General features: G+C 41.1%; 1 protein-coding gene across 1 annotated transcript in view; it reads right to left on the reverse strand.

Moving 5' to 3' along the window:
- Positions 1–26,284, reverse strand: part of SLC1A1 (solute carrier family 1 member 1) — a 73,096-nt gene that overhangs the window by 19,447 nt on the left and 27,365 nt on the right. The window contains exons 2-3 of the mRNA XM_068973947.1: positions 18,692–18,832; positions 1,189–1,281 (exon numbers count right to left, since the gene is read on the reverse strand). Of these exons, the coding sequence (XP_068830048.1) occupies positions 1,189–1,281; positions 18,692–18,832 (234 nt within the window). The remainder of the gene's footprint in view (positions 1–1,188; positions 1,282–18,691; positions 18,833–26,284) is intronic.

Consider the following 26,284-nt stretch of genomic DNA (forward strand, 5'->3'; position numbering starts at 1 on the left):
AAAGAAAATCTGTCTAAACAGAGGGCATCTGGGACTTCCCTGGAGGTCCAGTGATTAAGACTTCATGATTCCGCTGCAGGGGATGCAGGTTCAATCCCTGGCCAGGGAACTAAGGTCCTGCATGTTGTGTGGTCAAAAAAGAAAAACAAACAGAATCTGAAAGCACCATTTTGGAGCTAACAGGTTCCTCTTGAGGTGTCCAAGTAGAGGTGGGAGGTTTTAGGAAAGACCAGGTTGATGGGCTGGAGGGGAGTGAAGAAAAGGCTCCATGCCCTTATCACTCTTCTCAAAGAGAAATGCCCCTCCAAGGGGGCAGGACTTAAGGGTGTGAATGCATTAGTTTTGCTGATGGGAGGAGTCACTGGGCAATACAGGGGCCATGAATGGGTATGGTCTACGCTCCCCTCTCAGAGTTGCAGAAAAGATATCAGCCCAGCTTTGTTCTTTGTGTTGGCCTCCCTCAGGAGCCTAATGAAATGTGGTTTTGGTTTAAGGCAGGGTTCAGGGCCTCCTAGGTTGCCTGGCCTAATACCATTAAAATCTTACCACCTCCTAAGTTCATCAAAGCAGAGCTGTAAGGGTCAAGCTGGCTGCAACATTTGAGTACACTGCCCCCCCTCTCTTACCACTCAGGGCATCCTTCCTAAAATGTCATGCTAGGTCACAAAGGATGGACCATACTTTTTTCACAAAAGTGTCAAAGGTATATAAGCAACCACAGTCCCTTATTAGAACAGTCTCCCTCTTTCAAGTGAAATTTATACTTGGCAAGACTTCTGTTAGCTCTGGGTACTATGTGAAATTTGAAATGTACTGAAATGCTATCTTTCTGGAAATACTTTATAATTATACTCAAACCTACTATTATAGACTACTTATCAAGTTTAAAGATTAGCTCTTTGCTTCACTTTCTTTGACCGAATGATCCGGGTAAGGTGCAGAACTGTCCTTCTCTTTCCGTTTATTTACTAGAGACATTAATAAGCAGTACCATGGCTGAAACTCAGCCAATATTATATTTGTTCATATAAAAGGTTTAGTGCTGACTTCAAGCCTCACAGCTTCATAGCAATTTAACAATTGTACTTTCTGATCTTTAAAAAAGTGTGCATTTAAAAAAACCAACTACTTTTAAATGGAAAGTCACAATTATACAGAAAAAAAAAAAAGGATTCAGAAATGTCTTACCTAAAATTACGGCAATGAGAGTGGTACCGAAATAATATACGACAGCACGCAGACCAATTTTTCCAGATACGTTGGAATCCAGTGTAGCAACACCTGAAAGGGTGAGAAGTCAAATTATATTACTCGAAGAAAAATTTCCAGGACTGGTGGCAATTCAATCCTCAAGGTTTGGAAAGAGCTGAGCAGTATGTATTTATCTGCTAGGCCTATCTCACACATTTTGTTTGAATAAACGCATTGGGCGAAAGAACCATTTCAGTATTCCAAATGCAGAATTAAGAGACTGAAGGCTAGTAGGGGGCAAGATCCCCTCTACCTCAGCTCTTAAGTGACTGCTGTGTCTGTGGCTCGTGAGAGGGGTGGTCAGGAGACAAGTAAAAGGAGCCCCCCTTTGGCATTGCTCTAAGAACGTTACCACTGTATCACTCGACACTCTTTAGGATTTGGTATTAGGGGAAAGTTTACCTTAAAGAACTGAGAAGCTTCTTTCATCACAGAATAAAAATTGTATAACTCATGATCATTTCCCTTTCTGCCTTTTCTGTCAGGAATCTGAGAGTCAACTAAAAAGATAACTTTTATGTATGATTATCAAGTAATATATCTGTTCATTACAATTATCTAAAGAAAGGAAAAAAAATAAAGATGACAACAAAAATCACTTCATGTCATCAGCTATTGTTAATATTCTGGTAAATAGTATTCCCATATTTTTTTCTCAATTTTTTGTCAACAGGGCTGAGATAGTTTTATAGTTTATAATCCTCTCTCTTCTAAATACACTATTATAAGCATTTTGCTTATTGTTACAAATTCACCCTGCAGATAATTTTAAAGACAACATAATCTTCTGTCATGTGGCTGTACCATAAGGTATTTAATCATCTCCTTAGTGATAGATTTTTAGACGATAGCAGGACCAAATTCAATAATAAAGCACCGTCATTTCATTATCCTTCCTGGCTAGCAGATTTCCTTCTCTTCATGATTTTCAAATTGCTTTTATGTTTAAAATCATATTCTGTATGGCTTTGATTATGAGACTCCTTAAAACCCTTGTTTTAACAAGTTGGGATATAAATAAAAATTTCTGAGGGCGCCGATCATCTAACAAACTTATGACCACATTGTTTAGATCTAGTTTCTAAAGGTCTTTGGATGGGCAAAAGAACCACTTTTGCCTCGTTTCAAATGGTCAGAAAAATGACTGAATGTTACTTGACTTACAGTGGTTGTATGGAATGCCAAGGATAGATACAGAAGTGGAAAGCATATATCCCCGCTTGCTAGAAACCTTTGCCCTCCATCAAAGATGCTCATATAAATGTGGTCAAATGATGCATTTCTCTAACTGGACTGCTTCTGTGTGATACATGAAGCTGGGTTGAGAAGCAACCAAATCATCTTTCAGCAAGTTGTCATTTGGAAGTTTCAGACTACCCTGTCAGATTTCCAAAATGAGAATCACATTTTGAGTCAAATGATTACCACAGAAAATGATTTTCTGAGTTTTCAACACGCATGAGTTGCTCCGTAACTGTTACCCTGAAGTACACGGTAGCAGGAAAAATGAAGAGGTTACCATAAGGCAGCCCCAAGGAAAAGGCAGTAAACATGCAGGCTATCAGCAAACACAAGTCGATTTCATATTCACTCCTCACGCTATAAAAGGCCTATCCACTTTTTTTAAGTGACTAGGGGATTACGCTCCTCAAATATAATCATACATAGTTGACGTTTGGGAAAAATCTGTAAGGAAGCTATGATGACGATGATGACAACAGAAAAAGACATCTCTCACTCGAAACACACCATTCCTCTGGCTGTTGATCGCTTCTTCTGAAGTTATATTTTGAGGGAAGAGGCTCTGGCCTCTAGCAGTCACCCCAGTATGTTGTTAAGGGTTTATTCATCAACCTCCAGAGCAAGACTGCACAATTACTGTATGGTGAGCATACTGTGACAGTCACGTCCTAGAATAAGCTGGATGGTAAGATTCTATTTCTCTGGGAAAAAGAATGTGGTGTGCTGAGCAGACTTTCTTTTCCTAATGTTCAGACAATTAAAAACAATAATTCTGTAAGAAACTATAATGACAAAAAAATAGTGAAATAAAATGACAACAAAAGAGATACTGAAAGCTACAACTCAGAAACCAATGAACTAGCTCATATTTAGTTTCAATCTCTTAAAAAAAAGAGCAAACAATGATGCAAATATATAAGCTTGCTAAGTATATTATTTGATTATAAAATGTTCCTATTTTGAGCTCTATTCATTATTTTGATAAACAATTATAATGATTATTCATGATAATAATGGTAGTTTAAAAAAAAAAAAAGAAAATTACCAATCTAGATATTTAAGTAACCTGTACAAGCACCTGCTCCATGACCTAATGGAAGATGTATTTTCAGATATATCGTCCTTCGCTCGACATCCAATTTAAGCATCTCCCAGTCCCTAAGGTGCCGACAAGTGACAGATTCGCAGGGTGGCTGCCGAACTGTCTTGGGTATGTGTCTCCTGCCCTCTCAGGATTTTCTTCCAGCAGTGAAACAAATTAAATCTATGTGGGTAATTGTTTCCAGCATATGTTAAAATGTCTTAATTTGTCTTAATGATTCGGCCACGGGCTGGTGCCTCTGCTTTTATTCCAGGTCCCAGATGGCAATAAAAGGCTTCATAATAATGAGATTCTTGGTGGAAATACTTTAAATACAGCCCCCAAAGCAGTCAGCTCCTGGCTGTTGCGAGTACAGTAACTCTCTTGTAGTTACTTTCAGAAAGAACTTTGTTCCCCATTTCTCAAATCTACTGAGGTCCTACAGATCTCCTGGATATATCAGAAATGCATTCAAATTAACAGTCATACTTCTCCACATCTCTAGAGCTACCCCTCTACCTTTCTAGCCACCACTGATTGAGGGCAAAGGTGGCACCAAAATCCAGACTCTCAACATCTCAAGGATGTTGAGGATGGGATGGGGTGTGGCTGCCATAAAGGGAGGGAACATATTCACGGAGGCAGTCCAATATTTGAAAACCTCTATAACAGGAACATTACTGAACTTAACATGAATATAAAATGTCTGGATGGATAGTCTAGCCACCCAGTTGCCAGTAATAGCCACCCAGTTGCCAGTAATAACAATGATAATGATTATTATCATGAAAATGACAATAGACACTGTGTATTGAACAATGACTGAAGGTTGTGTCATCTCCTTTGATGTTCACTATAACCCCACCAGGTTGGCATGATTACTGCCATTTTACAGAGAAAACTGTGGCTTGGAAAGGCTAAGTAACAGGCCAGGGTCCTACAGCTGCCAAGCAGTGGAGCTGGTTTGACCGCCAAAGGCCAGATCTTAGCCACTATGTATGTCACACTGGGTCTATCCATGTGCTACTAAATTCTAGATCAGTGCTGCCCAGGAGACCTTCCTGTGGTGATAGAAATGTTCTCTGTGCTGTCCACTACGGTAGTCACCAGCTACAGATGGCTAGGGAGCAGCTGACATGTGACTAAGGAGCTACGTTTAAATTTTGTTTAATCTCAATTTAAATAGCCCCATGAGGCTAATGGCTACCGTACTGGACATCAACACAATCTCTAGGCCTCGCCAGAGTGTCCAGCATTTCATGCATGCTCAGCAATGTTGAATGAACAGACTCAAGCTTAACTCCATTACAATAAACCAGGTAAACGATGAGGATAAACCAGATAAGCCATCATCTCCTGGTGTGCTTTTCCTTCCCCATGCTGACCATAGCGCTCTGAAGACTGAGGTGTATTCTTTCCTGGATCCTCAGTGCATTAAATAAGGTTCTTTGTGAATTTTGTACTAAATGCTTCCATGTGACAGAAAAAGCTACACTTCTTATGTGTGTATGTGTGCTCAGTTCTGTCTGACTCTGCGATCTCATGGACTGCAGGCTGCCAGGCTCCTCTGTCCATGGAATTTTCCAGGCAAGAATACTGGAGTGGCTTGCCATTTCTCTCTCCAGGTGATCTTCCTGACCCAGGGATCAAACCCGCATCTCTTGCACCTCCTGCACTGGCAGGCGGGTTCTTTACCACTGTGCCACGTGGGAAGGCCACTGCACTTCTTATGGCTCCTTACAAAGTGAGCCCATTTCAAAGATCTCCTATGTTAGAGATTTAGGAACTTGGCAGATAATCTCCCTAAAAACCACTCACACAGGGCAGTTTGGTACGGTTCCCAGAGTGGCAAACAAGAACGCTTTTCACTCATAACAGACGTCCATGTGAGAACACATTTAGCATTTTAGTGTTTCTCTTTTTTTTTCTCATTATTATGTGCTCCAACCGACTTGCCCCTCCCAGACTGTTTTAGATATTTTTTGCTCATTCCCACCCCATGAAATTTTAATAGCACAAACTGTACATCTGTTCATATACTAAATGTGTATATATATGTGTGTGTGTTTGTGTGTGTGTATATATATATATATATATATATATATATATATATATATATGCTCTTTACATTGGAGAAGGAAATGGCAACCCACTGCAGTATTCTTGGCTGGAGAATCCCGTGGACAGAGGAGCCTCGTGGGCTAAAGTCCATGGGGTTGCTAAGAGTTGGACACGATTGAAGTGACTTAGCACATAGCATATGCTCTTTACATGAGAAGAGTAAGCTTGCCGCCCACCCCTAAAAACTTGCTTCTGCTGCCTTAAGGCCACATTGCTCCAGTTGAGAGTGTGTGGTCTAGCTCAGTGGATGTTGTTCTCTGAATGGTAACTTAATCCAGACCTTGGAATCTGAAGACAGCTCCTTTCCATCAGTTCCTGTCACACCAGCCACATGTCAAGTGCTCATTTGTGACATGCAGCTGGTGGCTACTGCAATGGACAACATACAGAGAGAACATTTCCATTATCACAGCACCTGGGTAGTGCTGGACTAGAATTTTGTAGCACATGCATGAAGTTAGTATCAGTTCAGTTCAGTTCAGTCACTCAGTCATGTCTGACTCTTTGCGACCCCATGAATCGCAGCACGCCAGGCCTCCCTGTCCATCACCAACTCCCGGAGTTTACCCAAACTCATGTCTATCGAGTCAGTGATGCCATTCAGCCATCTCATCCTCTGTTGTCCCCTTCTCCTCCTGCCCGCAACCCCTCCCAGCATCAGTCTTTTCCAATGAGTCAACTCTTCGCATGAGGTGGCCAAAGTATTGCAGTTTCAGCTTCAGCATCAGTCCTTCCAATGAACACCCAGGACTGATCTCCTTTAGAATGGACTGGTTGGATCTCCTTGCAGTCCAAGGGACTCTCAAGAGTCTTCTCCAACACCACAGTTCAAAGGCGTCAATTCTTCGGTGCTCAGCTTTCTTCACAGTCCAATAATCACATCCATACATGACCACTGGAAAAACCATAGCCTTGACTAGATGGACCTCTGTTGGCAAAGTAATGTCTCTGCTTTTCAATATGCTATCTAGGTTGGTCATAACTTTCCTTCCAAGGAGTAAGCATCTTTTAATTTCATGGCTGTAATCACCATCTGCAATGATTTTGGAGCCCCCCAAAATAGTCTGCCACTGTTTCCCCATCTATCTGCCATGAAGTGATGGGACCAGATGCCATGATCTTAGTTAGTATAACACAGTGGTTAAGAATATGATCCCCTTGATAAAGGAGAATGGGGAGCTATTTAATGGATACAGAGTTTCAGCTGGCAAGATGAAAAGAGTTCTGGAGATGGGTAGTGGTAGTGATGGTTATGCAACAACGTGAATGTGCTTAATGGTAAATTTTATGTTATACATATCTTACCACAAGTAAAAATAATTTTAGAAGTTAAAAAACCTTTAAAATGAGAAAGAAAAGAATAGCCTCAGTCTTCAAAGTGCTATGGTCAGCATGGGGAAGGAAAAGCACACCAGGAGATGATGGCTTATCTGGTTTATCCTCATCGTTTACCTGGTTTATTGTAATGGAGTTAAGCTTGAGTCTGTTCATTCAACATTGTTGAGCATGCATGAAATGCTGGACACTCTGGTAAGGTCTAGAGATTGTGTTGATGTCCAGTATGGTAGCCATTAGCCTCATGGGGCTATTTAAATTGAGATTAAACAAAATTTAAAAGCAATTCCTTAGTCACACCTAGCCACATGTCCCCCTCATTTACTGTGGGGAGGTCAGATGGTGGGCCTACCTTAGCCCCAAACAAGTGAAACATCATTGTGCTTTATCCAGGGATTTTACTCTAAAGACCCTCCTGGATTCCTTGCTTTTTATCCACACCTTGTGCCTGATGAGGTCTAGAGGACCACCTTTCCTTACAGCCCACTCTTAGAACTCAATTCTTCTGGGCACTGACACTGCCCTTAAGGAATTTACAAATGAGAAAGGACTGCGCACTAATACACCACAAAGCTGGTGTGGCAGGATCTGCAGAGATCAAAGGGCGTTTAAAGATGTTTATAACAACTGAACAGTAATTTTATGCCTGTTGAGTGTAATAACAAAAAACAGGGCTAGCGCTTTGTCTTTTTTTTTTATATCTTTTCCTAGTAATTCATTTATGTTATAGTTTACAAAAATTATTGATCCATGTGGATTGGAAATTTATAAAACTAGATCTTTCCCACCCACTTTAAAACCTGGATGCTCTGTGAAGCACTGGTGCAGAGAACAGGTACCATGGGCTTTCAGAGGAACCAGAGGTGTCACCAGGCTGAGGTGCCCAGGAGCAACTTGCAATAGTGAGCATCTGAACTGAGCAGAAAAAGATGAGCAGGATTCTGACAAAGATTCCTTCCTTGGCCACATTTTAGTCAGGCTTCCAAGTCTTCTCTTAGGCCCATCTGTGTACTTCTTTGCAAAATAATTTTAGCAAGAACCTCTTACCCTTGATATACGATCAGGTTCCTTATCCTCCACCGTCTCCCAGATGATTTCTGATTTACTGTGGCCTGTCTTCAACATGAATCTTGTTGGGTCGGGTTAGCCAGAATCCCTTACTCTTGATGTTTTCTCTTAAGAGTTGTCCATCCACCGACCCCTACCTAATTTTCAATTATAAATTCCCACTTGTTCATGCTCTATTCAGAGTTGAGCCCAATCTCTCCCTTTCACTGCAGAATCCCATTGCAGTGGTCCCTACAACTGTCTATATGGTCCTAGGAAAAGTCTGCCTTCCCGAATTGACAAGTATCATTGAATTTCTTTTCTTTAACAAGTCCAGTTACCACTGGGTCCAGGATTGTCCTTTAAATCTAGGGATAGTTTTGAGGCTGGGCTGTGGCCTAGAGACAGATATTCTCCAAGCAGTCCCAGGAACTCAGGGGCACCTGCTAGCTCTTTAAGGAACCACACTTGTTTTTTCACCTCTGGAGGAGGCTTGGATGAACTGGGGTGCTGGCTCCTGACCAAAGCAGTAACAATCTATTAGAATTTCTTTTTTTAAATAAAAACACTGCAAAGGAAGAAGTTGCCGTGGGCTAAACAATAGCATGTTTTAAAAATAAACACCCGAGGGTAAAAGTCTCCTCTGAGAACTCTCTGATTAAGCTACCACCCACTAAAGAACAAAATTTCGTGACAATCTCTCTCCACCTTGCCATTAAGTTGTCAGAATTAACTCTGTTATTGGAAGGTTTGTTTTTTTTTTTTCGGTCTGGCATTTGATGATGTTTCACAATTGTGAATGGACACATCATCCAAGCAACTCATTGTTGCACTGAGGCATCCTCTTAACAGATGACTCCTGTCTTTGTCACCAGCAGAGGCCACTGGCATAGAGAGAGACGAGCACAGACTTTGGTGGGACACCCTAGGCCCAAATTCCAGCCTTCTCCTCCCAGACTCAGTTTCCCCATCTATAAAATGGAGATTTAAAACATCTCTGCCTATGGCAGAAAGTGAAGAGGAACTAAAAAGCCTCTTGATGAAAGTGAAAGAGGAGAGTGAAAAAGTTGGCTTTAAACTCAACATTCAGAAAACTAAGATCATGGCATCTGGTCCCATCACTTCATGGCAAATAGATGGGGAAACAGTGGAAACAGTGGCAGACTTTATTTTTGGGGGCTCCAAAATCACTGCAGATGGCGACTGCAGCCATGAAATTAAAAAATGCTTACTCCTTGGAAGGAAAGTTATGACCAACCTAGATAGCATATTGAAAATCAGAGACATTACTTTGCCAACAAAGGTCCGTCTAGTCAAGGCTATAGTTTTCCAATGGTCATGTATGGATGTGAGAGTTGGACTGTGAAGAAAGCTGAGTGCCAAAGAATTGATGCCTTTGAACTGTGGTGTTGGAGAAGACTCTTGAGAGTCCCTTGGACTGCAAGGAGATCCAACCAGTCCATTTTAAAGAGATCAGTCCTGGGTGTTCATTGGAAGGACTGATGCTGAAGCTGAAGCTGAAACTGCAATACTTTGGCCACCTCATGCGAAGAGTTGACTCATTGGAAAAGACTCTTGATGCTGGGAGGGATTGGGGGCAGGAGGAGAAGGGGACGACTGAGGATGAGGTGGCTGGATGGCATCACTGACTCGATGGACATGAGTTTGGGTGAACTCCGGGAGTTGGTGATGGACAGGGAGGCCTGGCGTGCTGCGATTCATGGGGTCGCAAAGAGTCGGACATGACTGACTGACTGAACTGAACTGAACTGCCTCCTAAAGGGTAACTGTGAGGGGCAAGGTGAACCATGGCATCTTGCACAACAGCTGTTCTGAGGGTTAGAAACAATATCTAGAGCACGCCTAGGACAGTAACCAGAATTTCAGTCAATAGCCTCCATTACTGCTGAATGAAATGATCAATAATGAAGCGTGTCACTGAGCACACGGAAGGCACTTCACAAGTATTAACTCATTTGTCCCTTCCATAATCATGTGGCCACTAAGGAGATCTTTTTAAAACATCAGTCGGGCCATTTCACAAGCAGGTGCAAGCTTCTACTGGCACTTAATATAACACAAGAAATCCTTACCCAGGCTAACAAGGCCCCGAGGGAGGGGCACCTGTCTGCCCTGCAGCAGGGTCCACCAGCCCTCTTCTAGAGTTGACCGAGCTCCCTCCAACAACAAGGCCATTGCCTAGGCTCTTCCCTCTGCTGGACTGTCTCTCCTCTTCTTTCAACTGCTTTTAAGTCTTTTCCTCAGAGCCCTTCCCTGAGTCTCCAGGCTGAATCAGGCTCTCCTCACTTGGCATCCCATTCATACCATGTTTCACAGTTACTACTAATGCACTCCTTATTTAATGTCTGTCTTTCTCATTAGACTGTAAGCACCCCAAGTGCAGGAGACCTAGATATCTGCTTAGTCACCAGTGTTCACCCAGTGCCTGCACATGGGAGGAACTCCATGAACATGTGTTGATTGAAAGAATAACCAAATCATCTACATATGCCTACCGGGCTCCAGGCAACTCTTCCCAGGCTCTGGTCCTCAGGCAGCAGAAGGTTCCAGAATGGAGCTCGGGAGTCTGCATCAGTCCCAGGTGCTGCCCTTATGATCTGTGTGATCTTGGAAAACTGGCTTAATCTCCCTTCAACTTTTGTTCCCTCATCTCTAAAGAAAGAGGTAAGTTCCTACTTATTTTCACTGGATTGCTATGAGGATTTAAAAAAATAAGTTCATTACTTCCCCAGAAAAAACAAGGCTGAGGTCAGGCTATGCTCTCACTCTGTTGATCAGGGCAGCCTGGATTAATACTCCTAGGATGTTAAAAGGGAAAAAGAAAAGGCAGAGGAGAGCATGCAAAATATGTTTCTGTGCATGCTTCCCTATGACATCAGTTTTTCTTAAGAGACATTCTTACAAAGAAGTCCCTTTCAATAGGTTCTGTCACCTCCCAGACTATTCTGTGACGTTAATAACATTAAACTGGTTCCCAGCAAAATGAACTGAAGGCTCTCGCAGCCTTTGTCAGCAGGTTCACATTTGATGTTCAGAATATCTGTCAAGGAGCAGCAGGCGAGTCTCCTGTTTCTTCAGCAACCCAAGAGCTGTTTTAACATTTTTTTTTTAATATCATAAAGGAGAGTGCTATTTGTATTTGGGACCAATTTATCATAAGACCCAATGAGCTTTTATAGGAGGTTTCTTGTTCAATAAGCATTAAACACACCTTAGAGGATCTGAGGAGCTCAGCTACTCTCTTCAAAGCCTGTGCTTTGACATCGGGATAGCGAACAGCTCAGAGAGACTTTCCTAGCTTTCTACCACAACCTAGCTATTATTGAGCTCTCTCTTTGCCTCTTCTTATCTCAAAAAATTGGTAGCTCGGGTCTCTGGGTTGAAGCTGCTTGTTTGCTGGGAAACTTAACATGCGAGGCAGAGCAATCCTATTGTTTTCGTTTCCAGAATGAATGCACTGTGTGAACTCACCTGGTTTGGCTTGATTCTAATATTGGCCCTGCAGGTTCTGATGCCAATGTTGGGACTGTCTAGAAACTTCTGATAGTATCAGACAAAAAAGAGTAAATTAAAAAATTTTCTCCTAGGCCTGACTAGTAAAATCTAGTTTTAGCAAGAACCCTGCTAAGTTACTTTGATTAAACCCCCAATATCTGATCACTCTCCATATCTAATCAGGCTCCTCATTATCCATCACCCCTGGGTGCTGGAGGGCAGTCCTAGGTGCTGCCCTTATGATCTGTGTTATGTTGGAAAACTGGCTTAATCTCTCTTCAGCTTTCTGTTTCCTCATCTCTAAAGATAGAGGTAAGTTCCTACTTACTTTCACTGGGTTTCTATGAGGATTAAAAATAAGTTCATTACTTCCCCAGAGAAAACAGAAAATAGCACTTTCCATGCACTATGACATATTATGGATAATGATAGCACTGTGTCAGTGCAGAGGTGGTATCTGATTACCCTGGGCTGTCTTTACCAAAAATCCTGTTAGGTCGATTTAGCCAGAATCCCCCTTACCTTTGACGTTTCTTCACAGTAATTTTCCATCCACTGATCCTGCTACCCAGGTCATTGGCCATCATTTCCCATTGCCTCATGTTGCATTCATTTGGACCTGAACCTACTCACTTTCCTCCACTGCAAAGCCCCATTGCAGTGGTCCCTCTACCTACTGTGACAATCTGGAATAAAGTCTGCCTTACCATCTTTGAGTGTTACTGAATTTTCTTTTAAACAATACTTCTCCACTGAAAGCTTGTTCAGGGCGTTCCTTGGCGAGAATGGCACAGGTGGGAGTCACTGCTCTAACCTCTTTCCCCATGCCTACAAGCTTATGCCCAGAATCCCCAGAAAGGTGCACAAACCCCATGAAGCCATGCCCTCACCTTCCATTCCCTTGCTTCCTCCCCAGGTTTGCAGCCTTCCAGTCAAAGTCTCACTGTCCTCCCAAGATTCTGAGCCTTCTATTTTCTTCTGTCTAGAATGCCTGCCACTTCATCTGATTCCTCTCTCTTCGAAACTCCACCCAGTGTCCCTTCCTGCATCCTCATTCCCAGAAAGACTTATCACAGAGAATTGCAAATGCAGTCTCTTTTTTTGAAGAACTGGACATCTCTTTGTGTCTTGTGTGCCCAGCATACAGCCTGGGACATTGAAGATATGAAGGAATGAATGAATGTCTTCCAGATCCATGTATTGAACTTATGAGATTCCTTAGAATCCCTGCATGATTTCTCATTTTTTCTTAACAGGAGAAAAATATACATATTTATTTAATACAAGTCTTATGTGACATGGAAGCCATCATAAAGAATTAAGTTCCAAAGAAATGGTGAAAATACTTGCTTTCATATTAGGTTGACAAAGAGAGGCAATTGTGGAAAAGTGACTAAACTATATGAGTCTCACTTTTTTTTTTTTAAACTCAGTTGAACAGAGCTGTGAACCAGTCTAGTACTGGTTTAGGAAGAAGGAAAGCTCATTCATGGTGAATTCTCTGGGCTTCACTATGTCAGAGACTGAAGCAGGGGATATTTATCTCTTGTCATTTTTCTCTTTGTTACTGTGGCAACAAGTGGCACATTCATTATGGGAACTCCATCCCTTATGTACACAATGTATCCCTTCCTTCTTTGGAGAAAGGGCACTGTAGAAAATCAATTAATATAATAAGTCTTCTGGCTTCAACAGCTGTGTTCTAATGCAACAAAAATTTCTGGTCTCAGGGAAATGTTTAATTTGTGTGTGCAAAGTTGTTTAGGACATCTTATCTTCTTGGTTCCCAAACAAGGTTGGGAAAAAATGAAGGAGGTGTTTCTTGGAATGCAGGCAGAATGTAGTGGTTCTAGATGGTGCAAATGAGGTAAGATGTTCATTCTCAACCTGAATGATTTTAAGCTCCAGCAGGAAGTTTTAAATTTATAATCATCTTGAATTGCCAGTTTTCGTAGAGACTGAACTATATTAAAAACAAACAAACAAACAAAAACCAATGTTTCAAGAAGAGCAAGCATACTTTTCCCCCATAGCTGAGTTGATAGTGGATGCTCTTAGCTACCTAACAGCAAAGTATACAGCCAAGTGATATGGGCATCTTCACCTCTTATACCTTCTTGCCAACAAGGGACTCACGGACCAGCAGGAGACCTGAGGTCCACGACCAGGCGGCTGGAGGAAACATCACTCCCTCACAGGATTAGCTTGTTTTCACACGGTTAACCAGTGTTTGCTGAATTAAACTGAATCTGTTTCAGGGAGGCACATGGAATGACTCTTTCTACTGGAGGTGTGGATGGCTTCCCAGGACACAGCCACTTATGAGTAAATGAATACATATTCCAAAAAAAAAAATGCCCTCCCCAGCCTAAATAGCACAAGGATGTCACCTGCGAAATCTGAATTTAAAAATGGGGGGGGGGGGTCCTCCAAATACCTTGAGATGTCACTTTATCTGCTCCATCCTCCATTCTTCAGCATCTCTTCAAGGCATTTACACTCACCACTTGGTATGAGTAGCATTTTCTCCAGAAATTGGTTTGTCACTCAGATAGTTCAGCTGCCAGCTTGTCTCCTATTCTTTTTTTATTTTTTTGTAAATAAATGCTTTATTGGCAATGCACCCAGGCCCAATCACTGGCATATTGTCTATTGCTGCCTTTCTGTGATACCCAGGTGGAGAGTTGGACAGGGACCATATGGCTCCAAACGTCTTGAATATTCACTTATCTGGCCCTTTACAAAAAAACCTTCCAGATTCTTGCTTGTAGGGAAACCTATTCACAAATATATTCTGATAAATACCATTTGTATTTAAGCCTTAATAAATGCTGTTTATCTCTAAGCCTTAGTTAAACCTCAAACGGGGACCCTCTCTCTGCCTCTGGAGGTGAGATCAGATTGTGGTCGTTCCAGCTTCTGCGTCAGGGGAGTAAGACAGCTTCCTGTGGGGATGCTTGGGGAATCTCTCAGAACAGGAGGCAAGGAGTCGTTTCATTCCTGTGCTGGGTATTAAAGAAAATGTGACCTAAATTTAAACTCCCTGGCTGATTAAGACCTGGGCCAGGATTTCCAGAGCCACACTTCTCAGGCATGTTCATAAGCCATCTCCCCTGCTATTTCGCTGGCTGTGGGATACAAATACAGCTTACAGACCTGATGCTCATGGGGTCAAAGTGCAGATATTCTGCATGTGGCATGGGTGTATCCTTCAGGATATAAATTAAAGGTAGGATTCTGCTAGTGCCTAAACTATCTGCCTCTAAAAATGCCTTGAGATGATGTCCATTGTGCCTTCTTCTCTTTGTGTGTGTGTGTTAAAGCAAGTTCCAGACATTATGTCATTTTCATCCCTACATAATCCTATACACTTAAAAAAAAAAAAGATCAGTTTCTTATATAATTAAATGCCACTATCAGCACTATCAACCATTTCTTTTTTTAAAAAAAATTTATTTGTATTATGAATAACAAGCTCTCTGTTAAATTAAAACCTTTCATTTATTTTTGGCCACACCACACAGCATATGAGATTACTTCCCAGACTAGGGATGGTACCCGAGCCCCCTCCATTGCAGCACAGAGACTTAACCACTGGACTGCCAGGGAAGTCCCTCAAAAATTTCTTGATACCACCTAATAACTAGTCTATATTCAAATTTCCTTGATTAATGTGACGGCTTATCACATGAAGAGAGATTCTCCCTGTTTAAAAAAAAAAAAAGCTATAAAGTAGTTTTATGCCAGCAGAGGCTTTGATGGCAGAGGTTTTGTTACTTTGTTAATTTGGCAAGATTATGCATAAGTACAGATTATTCGTCTCAGGTTTTACTGTCTCTCTGCCACTGATTTATGTATCCTTAGGGCACTCACTCAGCTCTCCCCTGCTTCCAGCATGAATTCTCCTTTGTCCTAATAAGTGTATGAAATAAGCTCTTGATCTGCTGGATTTATAAAGGCTTTTGAAACTTGAAAGCTGCGCTTCCTGTATATTTTCCACAGCCATCTTCTGCTTCACCCTCCTGGCTCTGTGCTGGGTTGGGAGGCTGAGGATCACTGCAGGGTTTGGGGGAAGGACCACACACCAGGTAAAGGTGGTGCTGAGCTCAGGGGCAGGGGGCAGAGCTGGGGAGCAGAAGGGCAGGGAGACTGGTATACCAGAGGCGAGGCTAGAGGGGTACAGAGCAGAATCCATCCCACCTACTTGGAAGAAGGGAAGAAGGAAGGAAGGAAGGAAAGGGAGGGCAGGGAAGGAAGGAAAAAAGAAGAAAGAAAATACAAAACAAAAAAACAGAAAAATAATGTGTGTTTGCCTTTAAAACATAAAAGAAAGCTCAGTGATCATTTTTTCTTACTAACTGAATCTAATCATTGTTAGCCATTTGGTTTGGGTCCTAACTTTTAAAAATGTATATAAATTTTAATAAAATTTGTATTGTACACAATATCTTATCTAATTAATTTTATTCTCCTACTTTATATTGTAACAGGAACATTTTCAACCTTCATTAAATATGTTTCCAAAACAAAAATTTTAATAGGTGCGTAGAATCCTAACTTATGGGTATAACATACATTTAGATTGCTTATAATTTATCACCATTATACAAACAAATATTACCATGAACACCCTTGTACCTAAATCTTTGAACCTATCTCTGATGATTTATGTTAAATTCATCAGAATAGAAATGTGAGGTAGAAAGATCAGAACATGTTCCAAACTTCTCCCAGAAAGTTGGTTCCAATTAAACAGTAACTGAAAGAGTGATTGAGCCTGTTTTCCCATAACCTTGCCTTAGTACTGTTATTATTTTTTCCTTTTAATCTGAAAACTTAAAACACAAATTATCATCATTGTACCCATTCCTGCTTTGTTCATGTCCTTTGAATCTTTGACCATTTTATCACTTTATGTCAAAAGAATGGATAATGTTTAACTGTGGGATTTGGTGAGGGAAAAGTGTAAAAATTTCCAGATTTGTGCTACACCTTCAAAAAGCAGCTGGGCTATGCAAGTGGAATGCAAATTATTTTCCTAGATTATTTGCAAGGCTGAGCTAGCACTCAAAACAGACTGCAAAAATCTTACTTGTTATCAAATGCCAAGTACATATTTTCAACATCTAATATATCCAACTAGTATATTCACCCAGTATTGTTACCTTTTCTTAAAAAATCTGGCTTACTGCATGGGTTTTGGATTTGCTGCCTAATCTGGATCAACTTTCCATACCTTCCTCCATAGATGTAAGTATCAATCACAAAGTAGTTTATGAACCTTTGTGCAAGTGTATGCAGAATACAGTACATAGGTACAGCTTTGAAAATTTTTCTTGAGAGAGAGTCCAAAGCTTTCAGCATGTTCTCAAAAGACCCTAGGAAAAGATTACAACTCTCTGATATGGAGAAAATTCTAAGGGTTTATAGAACAGCCATCTCCACAGAAGGCAGGTAATGTGAATGAGTAAAGTGGGTGAGGTATCGGGCACTAGGGAGTGACAGGAACTGTGGCATCTCACATGCATTTGCACCAACTAAACACAGTAGCTGTTTCTCAGCTCCAAACCACTATGGTGTGTGGGGAGCTGGCCCCAGGGTTTCCTGATATTATTATTATTTTTTTTTTTCAGAAGAAGCCAGAAATATGGATGTCTACATGAAGTCTTCCAAATTTTAAATGCCTCCAATAATTTGAAGTTAAACAAATAATCATTATATGGTACAAATGACTGGTCTGCTGATCTGGCCCTCTGGCTGCAGGCCCTAAAAGAAACCAGGCATTTCAAAACATAATTATATTCTCTTTATGTCTATAATAAGCCAAGAACACCAAGACCACTTAAAAACTAGGCTTCCAGTGGACTCTGGTCTGATTGGAGTTTGGCACTTCAAAAGTTCAATGGCTAAGTCTACAACTGAAGCAATGCAGTTGCTGAAAGCAGCAGAGCCTGACACCATCCATCCTTCCCCCTGCCAATGTCCAACTCTACAGAGATCAGTCCTACATCTCTTTAGTGGCAGTAGACAAAAATGTTCTAGAAGAGGATATGTCAAGAACCCTAATTGCATGGTTATATAAAACTGTGATTTTCAAGTTGGCAATACTAGCAATTGCTGTATTTTACCTACTGCCAGAATGAGAAAAAGACAAGAAAGTATGGAAGCCACAGAGGAGCTAACCATACCCAGATGAATGACGTTTTTATAAAGCCAATTAATCTCTACCTACATAAAGGAGTGTGTTCTATAAAGATACCCTGCAACATAACAATTCATAAGGGAAAAATCATTTCCAAATTCAAGTGTGTCATAAGTTCAGGTTTAAAAACACCAGGCTCTTGAAATATGGTACCAACCCATCATTAAACCTTTCCCACAACATGTGACTACTGGTCCCTGGGCAGATTTCCAGGGCACGTATGTAGCAGGTTCTGAGTTCTGTGGAGGAGTGGAAGTAAGTGAGAAGAGGGGACAGAGGACCCTGCAGGCTGAAAGGCTAGAGGCATGATGGCTGCAGCTGAGAAACAAATGAGTAAATTACAGAAAACATGATCCAAGCTGATAACCACATTTTGCCTGAGGATGCCGGACGACATGGAAGGAAGAAAAGTGAACGGGAAGTTGCTCAGTCGTGTCCAACTCTGCGACCCCGTGGACTGTAGCCCACCAGGCTCCTCTGTCCATGGGATTCTCCAGGCAGGAATACTGGAGTGGGTTGCCATTTCCTTCTCCAGGGGATCTTCCCGACCCAGGGATTGAACCTGGGTCTCCTGCATTGCAGTCAGATGCTATACCCTCTGAGCCACCAGGGAAACCCGATGACTGACCAAATACGCCTTTTTTTTTCCCTTCCTCACGAGACATTCTATAGCTGGTCAAACGAAGATCTGAACTGTGGTTGACAGTGCTACAGGCAAAACAATGCCACTTTGTGAATAATGAAATATTTCACTCAAGCAAATATGTACTTTCCAAGGGAGGTATGTGTGTGTGTGGTACATTAGATGCATTTTGATTTTTTTCTTAATAAGAACAACTCAGGTGATTAGATGGCTCCTTAAATAATCACAGAGAACATCAGTTTTCTAAAGGTACCTGTAATCATGCTGGATACAATTAATGGTAAAATGACGAGTTTCAGCATTCTCATCAGAATCTCTCCAGGAAAGGAAAAGTAGAATTTCTCCAGGTTAGATAGCTTGCTGTATTCTCGAACCAAGACTCCTATAACAATCCCTAAGAAAAACAATGATTGGGAAGAAGAAAGGAACAACATTAGATTTTTTTGGTATAAATTGCTATGAAAAAATATCCCCCAAATACAATTTTTAGTGGCAAGAAAAATAATTTTAATGATCTTCCTTGAGTCGGCAAATATTAGACTTAAAAAACAAATTGCATTTTAAAAGGTAATGAGTAAATCTGTAAAAAGTAAAATTCATATGAAAGCTTTTTCCATCTCCTTTATTCCCCTTCAATTATATTATCATGACAAAACATCAAAGAATACTGTGAGAAGGAAAAAAAAAAGTTCAATCTTAGCCAGCCCAATATAACAATTGTTTTACACACCACTTTTATTGTCTATCTATAGATATTTTACGTTTTATATTTTACATATCAGTTTGTATTTTTCTCATATTCTTTTAATAAAATTTTAGTAATACTCTTCTCTTTTTATAGAAGTAGAGTTGATTTACAATGTGTTAGTTTCACAGCAAAATGATTCAGTTATACATATATTTCAGATTACTTTCCCTTACAGGTTATTACAAGACATTGAGTATCATTTCCTGTGCTATATGGTAGGTTGGTTATCTATTTTAAATATAGTAGGGAAATGTTCAATATTAAGAAACAGTATGCATTCTCTGAAAGCTTGCCTTAATACGATGTTAGTATGAACTCTTTCACTTCTGAGATGACTCTGACAACTAAAATTCACAAATTTTAAGTATTTCTTCTAATAACACCCAGTTGCCCTATTCCCATCAACTGCCACTCCCTACTACCTTCTATTAATCAAGAAAGAAAACTCACACATCTTTTGGGATGACTCACACATCTTTTTTTTCTTCATCAACCTCCGATGGATGACATGCTAACTGGAAGTAAAATGACTAGAGGGCAGGAACGTTCAGGAAGGATATAACTGGATATGTTAATTTGCAAATGCAAATAATCAGTATGTGAAAATTTAGAGTTATTTACGTATAGTTAAGACCACTAGAGCAAATGAAGAGATGTGAATTATAATCAACAGTAGAGTTTTCATTTAAATTCTGGTATACTTCTCATGCCCACTGTGCTGTGCTGTGCTGTGCTTAGTCGTGTCTGACTCTTTGTGACCCCATGCACTGGCCTGCCAGGCTCCTCTGTCCATGGGGATTCTCAGTACTAGAATGGGTTGCCATGCCCTTCTCCAGGGGATCTTCCCAACCCAGAGACTGAACCCAGGTCTCCCACATTGCAGGCAGATGCTTTATCATCTAAGCCACCAGGGAAGCCCATAAGTAACCTTATATGAAACATTTATAAGTTACATTAGATAAGTAACCTTATCTTTAGCTTTTATTTTCCTACATATTCCACCTTTGCCTTGATCTCTATTTTGTACATACATTATTGAATGTATTTCTGATCATCCATTTTAAATTATTTTTGGAGCGAACATATACACATAAACATTTTTGAAATTGCAGTTAAAGCAAACAAACAAAAAAGCCTCTGTATTTTTGATCCTTTTTGATACAGATTTCAAAACTTAAGCATTAGAGACTCCAGAATGGTTAAGAACACCAAGGATTCAAAATATTTTAAGCAAATATTAAAAGCATGTTGTGCTTACCACTTAATTAGCTATGTTTAGCTGTTCTATATGGAACATAAATACATTGTTCTATAAGGATGTTCTGTGATTTTCAGTGCTTTAAACAAACAAACAGAAAAACCAGATACTCTCTCTCTTAGTATTCAGGTTGCTTCAAGTAAAATTTTGGCTTGTATGTCAAAGAAAGCTCTGTATGTAAAAATAAAGGAGATGTGTCTGTGCTTAAAAACCAGCCACAAAAGCACTCTGTTGGGCAGCAAAAAAACCCATGTGCTCCCCATCTTAGGGTTTATATTACCAACGATTAACTGTGCCTCTAATCATCTCCACCCCAAATGAATGCAAGGCAGTTAGAAAGAAATGTACTTGCTATTTTCCAGCCTTTAACCAGATATGGGTTTTTAATGGTAGAGATAAAAAGAGTCTCCACAAGGAGTCATTTAAAAGCAATCAAAGGTGACAAGCACAATGAATAAGTTACTGTATTTAGTAATGAACACTTTCTATCAAGCTTGTTCTTGAAGTTGAATATCACAAATTATATTCTGATATTTATTGACTGAAAGGAGAATACAAACACCAACCAAGACTTGGAAAAGCAGTTGGGAGATTTTCTCTGGGCCAGAGATGTCATCCCAGGACCCTCAAGAACAAAAAATACTGGTGAATGACCTCAGCCAGGAGTTAACATTTGTGAATGGATGTACTATGCCTTGGTCTCAAACACACTTGGAAAAATGAGATGCAGGATAAGAGAAAAATCACTGGAAGATTTGCCAGGTTCCAAGATGAAGCCAGGATTTCACAGTGTACATCCTTCCCTACCCTTTTCCAGAGTCAGAATCTTGGAATGGATGACGGGACATGGAGAGGTTTATTCATAGCCAAGGGCTGCTGGGATTAAGTGCCCACCCAGGGGTACACAGGTCAGATGCACATGGTAGAGCCACTCCCAGAACCAGAGAAGATGAAGCCCAAGAACCTTCCTGAATGGCATTTCTATACAGACGCCTTCAGCAGGTCCAGGAAATAAGCCCAAAGGTACAATTGTTACCTAGATGGTTGTAGCCCTTTAATTACCAGGAACTCATTCTTGGGCTGCTTTTCCCCACACAGGCAGGAAGATCCCAAGCAGGTACTAAGATGTTTGGGAAGTATATGGTGTTAGGAGAGCAGGATCAAGTTCAGGTTCCACCACCTACAAAGTACATAACTTGGGTCATGACTTTAACTTCTGTTGTCGAGTGGTGGGATTGGAGGTAGGGCAAAAGGGCTGCCTTCAAAGGTGCCTTCAGAGGGCCAAGATGTGATCATCTCTGAGCCATAGTGTCCTCAGTTTTAAAATAGGATCATAAAACCAGCTCATTGGCTCCTGGAGAGCTGGCAATGTTTTTTACATGAAATGTAAATACATTGGTAAAACAAGGAAGGGAGAAGCTAGGGAGGAAAACAAGACCATAGCTAGAAATTTCTTCTTCCAGTTTAAAACCTTAAGCTTAAAAGAGAAGATATGGACTTCTCTGGTGGTCCAGTGGTTAAGAAGCTGCTTGCCAATGCAGGGGTGATAGGTTCCACTCCTTGTCCAAGAGGATCCCACAGGCTGCAGAGCAAGCCCATGTACTACAACTACTGAACCTGTACACCCTAGAACCCGTGCTCTTCAACAAGAGAAGCCACCGCAGCGAGCAGCCCATGCACCATAACGAGAAAGCCCACGCACCATAATGAGAGAAAGCCCACGTGCAGCCACAAAGACCCAGCACAGACAAAAATAATCTTTTTTTTTTAAATAGAAAAGACACACAGGATGTCATTGTTTCATGCCCATGTTGCCTCAAACAACAATTGCCAGTTCAGTAGCCCTATTTTGGAGGTAATGGGATGATTTGTTTTCCTGCAAATTTTATTTTAAAAATATTGTTTATGAAATAATTCTGGAGATCAAAATAAAAGGTCATAAATAATTAATTGCACCAACCTATCTACTCCTTTTCCCTCACCATTTCCCAGGTCCTACCCAAACTTTGTTCTTATGTATTTTTTTTTTTTTAGTACTGCAATCTAGCAGATAACTCAACACCCTGCCCTATTAAATACTGTCCAGCAGAAGAAAATAGGTAATTTTAATTTTAAACAAACAAAACAAAAAGAAGCAAAATCTCACCACGGCCCTTTCAACAAAGAATGGGAGCAGTTTGCGAGCTGCGAGGCATCAGTGTATGGTGAGGAAGGAGGGGCTGAGGGCACGAGGCACAGGCCCCGTGCTGTTCTTCTGGCAACATACACTGCCTGGTTGGCTAGCAGGGCCGGAGGGAGGGCCTTTCCTCCTCAGTCCAGGATCTGGCAGCTGAATCAGTGGCTGTGACGCCTGATTTGTCCACAGTCAAAGGCACTTGTGGAAATCCACTCCCAGCCAAGAGTGAGTCCTTAGGGAACCAGTGTGGCCTCTGAAACGTCAGCTGCAAGATACCACCCAGAGTTCACAGGGACTTCATGCTCTCCCTTCTCGCTTCACAGGGGCACTACCCAATCTTTGTTCTTATGCACATGTGTTCTTTATAGTTATAAAAATTAATCTGGGGATAGTAGCTGAATTGCATTTGATTCAGATTTATAAAAACAGCATTGTTCCTGTTTTAGGGTATTTGCAGAAAAGAGATTAAAATCTTCTGTAGTTTTTAATCAAAGCCCCAGAATAGTTCTCTGGTTCACAGATTGAATCTGTCTTGATTAAATAAGAACTATTGGCAAAAGAAAATACATTTTTAATTACCACTGAAATAGTTATCTAGCCATGCTGTCATGTTATGTACTATTTTAAGCACTAGATTAAGCCCCTGAGGAGCTAATCTGAGTGTTGATAACCAGAAAATAAAAAGTATGGGATGAATAAAGGTATTAACAAATGGCTTGGCATACACTGAGCCTCCCTGGTAGCTCAGTGGTAAGGAATATGCCTGTCAAGGCAGGAGATGCAGGTTCTATGCCTGGGTTGGGAAGATCTGGAGAAGAGAATGGCAACTCACTCCAGTATTCTTGCCTGGGAAATCCCATGGACAGAGGAGACTGGCAGGCTACAGTCCACAGGGTCGCAAAAGAGTTGGACTTGGGGACTAAACAACAACATGCATACTCTGAATAGATAGGAGGACGGTTTCTCTATCCTATACTTCCACTGAAATATACCTGCCCCCTTTTCTCATCTTTTCCTTTGGAGCTGAGTAGCTTCAACAATATAAGCTCTTTACACGAACTCTGACACAAAACACAGATACCCGTCTATAAAACTTTTATTTTTAAGCCTTAAAAAATATATTTACTGCATAGGCAATATTCTAACAACTCTACTGGAAATCAAAAGTGTTAAAAATTTACCTACATATGTTTGAGTTGATGAGATTGTAAAGTGAAATTGTTTTCATTTTTCATATGCTACTGAGTTGGCCAAGCAGTTCGTCTGGGGGTCCTTTATCTCAGTTTGCTGACCGTGGACTGAACTCGGGACACAGCAGTGAAAGCCTGGAATTCTAAACACTAGGCCACTAGGGCAGCAGGTAGTGATCGAAAGCAGTCGACATACAGTTTGGGAAAAAGAAACCAGAGACAGAACTAAAGTTTTAAAGATGGGATCAGGGGACTCAAGACCTCTTGGATCAAGAGCCCTGTTCCTCAGAGCCGCATCACTTTAATTTAGTGTCTTGGCAAGCAGAAAGTATCTACTGTGCTACATTGAAGGCAGCCTCCTGTGTTCCTAGTCATCTCTCCCATTTTATTGATTACTTTAAACTATCTTTGTTATTTTCTTGTACAAGGGCTATCACCTAGCTGGAGGTCATAGACGTGCATATGCCTTGGGAAAGCATCTTAGTGTGTGCACAAGCAGCGTTCCAAGGTGCACACTAGGTTTTTCCTTAGCTTAGCAGGGTATGACAACCCCAGCTAATCAACCCAATGTATTTTTACTTGGGTTATGCTGTATTGCTATATTTTGCTTTTATTCTTTTCCCATCGTGATTTTCTCATGGCTTAGCCAGAGCAACAGGCAGCTGACTATTAACCCCCACACACCAGGGAACTCCCCCACTGAGTTTTCAATTCTACTGTCTCTAAGTTTCATTTCTGGAAGTTACTATATCCTTCTCACAGCATCATTTTTCTGTTTCCTATTTTCTCTTCCATGTTTCTTTTTTAATCATGTTAAACATAGGTACTACATACTCTTTCAGATGGTTGCATCATGTCCAGCTTTTGTATTCTCCTGCTTGTGTCATTTCCTTGTGTGATTTGTAATTTTTGATCGTAGATTTGTCTTTTAGGAAGGGGCTTGGCTTTCCATGGCTTTCATGGTTGTGAAATTGTCCCTATACATAATAGGACACCTGTTTCTCCTGGGAATTTAGGAGTTTTAAGGTCACAAGGAAAGTCCTCCTATATTCTGTGCTGGAGTAAATTTAGATCACACAACCAGGTAAGTATATGTCTGAGTTTTAATTTTCTCATGGGTGCCCGTCTTCCTCTTTACTCTTAGACATGGGCAGAGGCAGCTTTCTTGAGGTTTCCCTGGGTCACAGGGTAAAATTTTTCTGGTCTTCTCTCTAAGCGAAATGAAGTGAAACTCGCTCAGTTGTGTCTGACTCTTTGCGACCACATGGCCTATACAGTCCGTGGAATTCTCTAGGCCAGAATACTGGAGTGGGTAGCCTTTCCCGTCTCCAGGGGATCTTCCCAACCCAGGGATCGAATCCAAGTCCCCACACTGCAGGCAGATTGTTTACCACCTGAGCCACAAGGGAAGCCCCTTCTTTCCAAGGGTAGGACCAAATTTTGAGGTTTTAGGCTCTATGAAGAGGAATGATACTAGCTCCTTCACCTGTATGGGCCAAGATCTTATCTCTTCTCTATGTGGATATTAGAACCCCTATCTCCCATCACTGCTGCTGCTGCTGCTAAGTCGCTTCAGTCGTGCCTGACTCTGTACAACCCCATAGATGGCAGCCCACCAGGCTCCCCCATCTCTGGGATTCTCCAGGCAAGAATACTGGGGTAGGTTGCCATTTTCTTCTCCAATGCATGAAAGTGAAAAGTCAAAGTGAAGTCACTCAGTCGTGTCTGACTCTTCGTGACCCCATGGACTGCAGCCTACCAGGCTCCTCCGTCCGTGGGATTTTCCAGGCAAGAGTACTGGAGTGGGGTGCCATTGCCTTCTCCAAGGGCTATAATTGGCTTTAGACCTTATTATCAGGTTTTGTTTACACTTCAGGCTTTGTGTTCCCTTTTATTTCTGGTACATGGGAATTTTTCTTTCTTTGAATTTGGGTTACACATTAATTTGGAGAAGGGTATTATATTTCTATGTGTTTGGGATGGTAGGATTCATCCACATTAGCTCAACTACCATATTACTAGATGCTACAGCACCATCAATTATTTATTCCTTACCCTTTCCAACATGTCTATTTTAAGATGGATAAAGGAGTGAGTGGAGATTAAAGTTGAAAGTCCCACCACATACAGTAAAGTTCTTGCTATACTAAAGACCTGATATACTGATACTAAAACAACTATTGCTCTTCCAAGAACTCCTGTGTAATCCTGTGGGATCAATTAACCAAAAATCGTTTACAGACCACCTATTCCTGCAACACACTGGACAATAGCAAATAGAAGAGTAATGCATAATCAAGGGACCTTTACATGAAGAAATGCATGTTAGTCTCTCAGTCATGTCCGACTCTTTGGGACCCAATGGGCTGTAGCCCACCAGGCTCCTTTGTTCATGGAATTCTCTAAGCAAGAATTGTGGAGTGGGTAGCCATTCCCTTCTCCAGGGGATCTTCTCAACCCAGGGATCGAACCTA

This window comes from Capricornis sumatraensis, chromosome 6, assembly GCF_032405125.1.
Source record: "Capricornis sumatraensis isolate serow.1 chromosome 6, serow.2, whole genome shotgun sequence".
NCBI classification, from domain to species: Eukaryota; Metazoa; Chordata; class Mammalia; order Artiodactyla; family Bovidae; genus Capricornis; species Capricornis sumatraensis.